Raw genomic sequence first — 4,121 nt, 5'->3', positions numbered from 1 at the left:
GGGGAGGGGACGGGGGGGTGGAGCAGAGGGGACGGGGTGGGGAGGAGAGGGCAGGGTTGACCGAGGGGGTTAATTCACAGAGTGGCAGTTGAGGGTCGGAGGAGGGGGTGTAGGAGGCAGGGTCCGGGGAGAGGATCTCTCCCGCAGAGCCTGGGACAGCAGGTTACAGCCGTCAGACACGGCCAGGGCGGAGTGGTGCAGGCGCTGCCGGTAATCAGGCACCTTGCTGCTGTCCGAGTGCAGCGCGATGTCCCGGAGGCACTGGGTGAGCAGCACCGAGGCGGACACCACGCTCATGGCACCGCCCAGCACAGCGGTCTGTACGGCGCGGCCCTCGGTGCTCAGAGCCGCCGCCCGACCCACAAACTGCGGCTCGCTGGCGAAGCCGACCAGGGCGTGCACGGCCTGCAGCAGCGGGCCCCCGAACAGCACACAGCGGGCCCGGCTCGCCTCACCGGGCCGTGCCTTCAGCTCCCGGACACAGGCCAGCAGCGCGGCGGCGCTGGCGCTCATGCACTTGACCCCGAGGCGGAGCTGGTCGCGGGCGAAGCGGTCCCCGCTGCCTCGGCCGGCCGGAGCGCAGGCTTCCGTGAGCCCGCGGAGACCCCTGGCTAGACCCCGCGACACCTCGAGCAGCAGCGGCGGGGTGAGCTCGGACACCGGCGCCGTCCGCAGCAGCCCGCAGCTCTGCTCCACCTCGTGGCGGGCCCGCCGCAGCCGGTAACGGTCCACCAGGCCGGCCACCGCCGCCTGCGAGCCCGGGGCTTCCGCCGCCGCCAGGTAAGCGGCGTGGGCCGAGCACTCGACCAGAGCGACCACCAGCTCGCTGAGCTCGGCCAGGCGCTCGGCCACCTCGCCGTAGCGGCCCAGGTTGAGCTGGCTCTGCAGGTCGTGGGTGAGGATGGACAGGCCCTTGGTGCGGGCGATCACCGCGTCCCGGATCTTGTCAAAGGACTGGCCGGGCCCGGGGCTCAGGCTCTCGCTGTGCACCGGGCGGTTATCGCCGGACAGCAGCAGCAGGTCGGCCACCAGTTGCATCTTGCTCTTGCACATGTCGCACACGAAAACCAGTCTCCGCCGCTGCTGGCAACCCGAACCCGAACCCGAGCCGCTCGCCCCCGACTTGGCCGAGCCGCTACTAGCCATAGTGCCGAGCGGCCTCTCGCATGCCGCTAGGGAGACCAGCACCGTTCCTATTGAGCCCAGGATGTCGCATCATCGTCCCATCAATGACCGCAAAGCAAAAGGGCTCGGTGAACCGAGAAAGCCAAACAAAAATACAAAAATCAGACAATATGTAAATCGGCGACTCTTTCGCCCTCCTGTTCCACCGACAGCAGGATTCGCAGGCGATGCCAAGCTCAGTTCCTCGCCGCCGGCTTTGCAAACAGAGGTCCCACTGCCCAAAATAATCAAATGTAGTAGACACGGGCACTCCTCCCTCTCTTAATCCGTTTGCCCAGCACAACCCAACGTGCATGTCCTCAGTCTGGAACTCCACCGCCTCCTGGCTCCATACATGACGCTGTTTCGGTTTAACTTCTCGCCGGCAAAACCTCGTCCTCGAGTTGGATTTTGTTCTCCCGATGCTGTCGCTTTCTAGGAGAGGGTCTCGGTCTGGGGGGTTGGGAGGGAATGAATTAAAAAAGAAAACCGAGAAACTCTTCCTCCGTCTCCTCCCCTCCCAACGGAAAATAAAAGAGAAAATCAGATTTCACTTCTGGTTTGGGGGCTGATGTTGCAGATTTCCGCCAGAATTCAAAGAAAAACTCCCACAAGGCGACTTCACTTTTGCTTTCTCCACCTTGTTTTCCTTTCGGTCATTTAGGGAGGAGGTGGATCTCTTTTTCTTCCAACGATAACCCCCCCACACACACACACACAAGTCTAGTGTCAGCCGTTGCGAGTGCTGGTGCCTGTTGTGTTGGAATGGCAGGCAGACAGATTCAGTTAGGAGCCCTGCATCCCCTATCAGGAAGCACAGGGAGGGTGTGGCTGCACTCGAACTGTACTAACACGAAGGAAACTCACAGTAGTTTTGGAAATGGGGCGCAAGATTTCTAACTTCACAGCCGCCCGCAGGACAAGACAGTCAGTCAGAGCGGCCAAGGGGCGCGCCCGCCGGAAGGATCCCGTGCCCCGGCCGCCCTCTCCTCTCCACACCGAGGAGAGGGGGGGAGGGAGTAAAAGCCGGGAGGGAAATGTCTTTGCTTCAGTGATCCCTCGGCGTTAATGCGAGTCCATCATCCCCTTCCTTGAGGCCCCCGACGTGGGCAATATCCGACTACCGGCCCGGGGACGAAGTTAGACTCCGAACGCGGCCCAAGCTGATCCACTGGGAACGGTCCAGGCTTCTCAAAGTTTCCCCTCTCCGCCCTTCCCCGGGTATGTCCGTCCGTCCGTCCCCTCCCCTGGAGATTGAATCGGTAAGTTTGCCCCGTTTCCCCTCCCCTCGGCCCCGGTATCCCCTGGTTCAGAAACTCCCGCATCAAATGGAACGTCACTGACCGAAATGACACAGGATCCATTGTGACGCGGCCAGCGGCCAATCAGCGCGGGGCCTGCCGCCGGGGACGTTCCAAATGGAATCTTGATACAAGCGCCGCGGCCAATGGGAGGCGAGCGCCGCGCGGAGGGGGCGGGAATTTCCCGTCCAGAAAGTCACACTCGGGGCGGGCTGGCGGAGGGGAACCGGTCATTCATTACCGACCGGGGGCAGGAGGAGGGGAACCGGTCATTCATTACCGACGGGGGGCGGATGGAGGGGAATCGGTCATTCATTACCGACCGGGGGCAGGAGGAGGGGGTGAACCGGTCATTCATTACCGACCGGGAGCAGGAGGAGGGGAACCGGTCATTCATTACCGACCGGGGGCAGGAGGAGGGGAACCGGTCATTCATTACCGTCCCGGAGCTGGCGGTAGAAAGCCGCTCGTTCACTATGATGCGGGATAGAAAGCCTCATGTTCGTTATCGTGCGGGCGCGGTGGAGGGGAGCCGCTTGTTCGTTCCGGTCAAAGGGTGATGGGTGGGGGCGAGGAACCTCTGGTTTATTGACGGTGCCAGACAGTTCAGGTCATAACAATCACATCCGCACAATGTTTACGGTGCAGGAGGAGGCCGTTACAACCCATCGCATCTGCACTGGAGCTGTCAGAGTGTTTGATGTGGTGCCAATCAGCACCATAACCTAAAACGCTATTGGAAACTTAACTAAAGAGCAGAAACTCATCGAACTTAAGACTTCCGTGAGGGGGTGTAGTCGTAATACGCTCACCACTCGAAAGTGAACGATGTTTCTCTCCGAATAATCATCTAATGCTCTCATGAATGCCTCAACTGAATTTATCTCTGACACCTTCCCAGGCCTGCAGTGACACAATCCAAAACCCGTCATGGGAGGTCTGCTGAGAACTCCCTGTCATCCCGAGACCTTCAATTCATTATTCTGAGGTTGCAAAAGATGTTTGTTTTTGCATTTTTAATGCTGGTTACGGTAAAAAAAGGAATGCTGGAAATCTGATCTTCCTGGGGAAATGAGTTAGGAGCAACTTTTAGTTAAGACAAACTCCTATTGCTAAACGAGGGTTTTTTTTTGTTCTACATATGTTGAATGAGCTACAGGTCCCAAGCACTTTGTGATTTTCGACTCGTAGATTTTTTTTAAATGTGTGTAATTGTATGATTGGTTCATAGGTTGTAGTGTGTCATTGATGATGTGGTCACCCCGCCCACCCAGACACAGCAAAACTTATCAAAGCTGGGGAAAAAGATAGTTGAAAATTTTCAGCGTTTGGGATAATTCCAATTAGGAAAGATCATTATGTTCTTCTGACCGTGTCTCAGATACTGTCCTCTAGGTGACATCAACCTATCCAGGTGTGTTCCAAAAATTCCATGACTATTCAGTTAAGAATAAAAGTGATGCGGAGGAGCTGGTGTTAGACTGGGGTGGATAAAGTTATAAATCACACAACACCAGGTTATAGTCCAACAGGTTTATTTGGAAGCACTAGAAACTCGATATTCTGGTATTAACCATTTCCTTTCCCTTGTGATACCCAATTCCTCTCCAGCTCCACCACCCTCAATCTGAGGATTCTGTAATCCCATTTTGACCA

General features: G+C 57.4%; 1 protein-coding gene across 1 annotated transcript; it reads right to left on the bottom strand.

The window, feature by feature from the left end:
* Positions 1-16: 16 nt before the first annotated feature.
* Positions 17-2,380, bottom strand: tlnrd1 (talin rod domain containing 1). Its single transcript, XM_043677615.1, has one exon. The coding sequence runs from the start codon at positions 1,144-1,146 to the stop codon at positions 70-72; it is 1,077 nt and encodes a 358-aa protein (XP_043533550.1). The 5' UTR covers positions 1,147-2,380; the 3' UTR covers positions 17-69.
* Between the last annotated feature and the right edge of the window lie 1,741 nt (positions 2,381-4,121).

This window comes from Chiloscyllium plagiosum, chromosome 36 (genome assembly GCF_004010195.1).
Source record: "Chiloscyllium plagiosum isolate BGI_BamShark_2017 chromosome 36, ASM401019v2, whole genome shotgun sequence".
In the NCBI taxonomy this organism is placed as follows: Eukaryota; Metazoa; Chordata; class Chondrichthyes; order Orectolobiformes; family Hemiscylliidae; genus Chiloscyllium; species Chiloscyllium plagiosum.
Note: the sequence above shows the minus strand (reverse complement) of the source record. Positions and strands in the feature narration are given on the sequence as shown.

Excerpts from the sequence above, each read along its gene's own strand:
- tlnrd1 (XM_043677615.1), bottom strand. The coding sequence starts at position 1,146 with ATGGCTAGTAGCGGCTCGGCCAAGTCGGGGGCGAGCGGCTCGGGTTCG.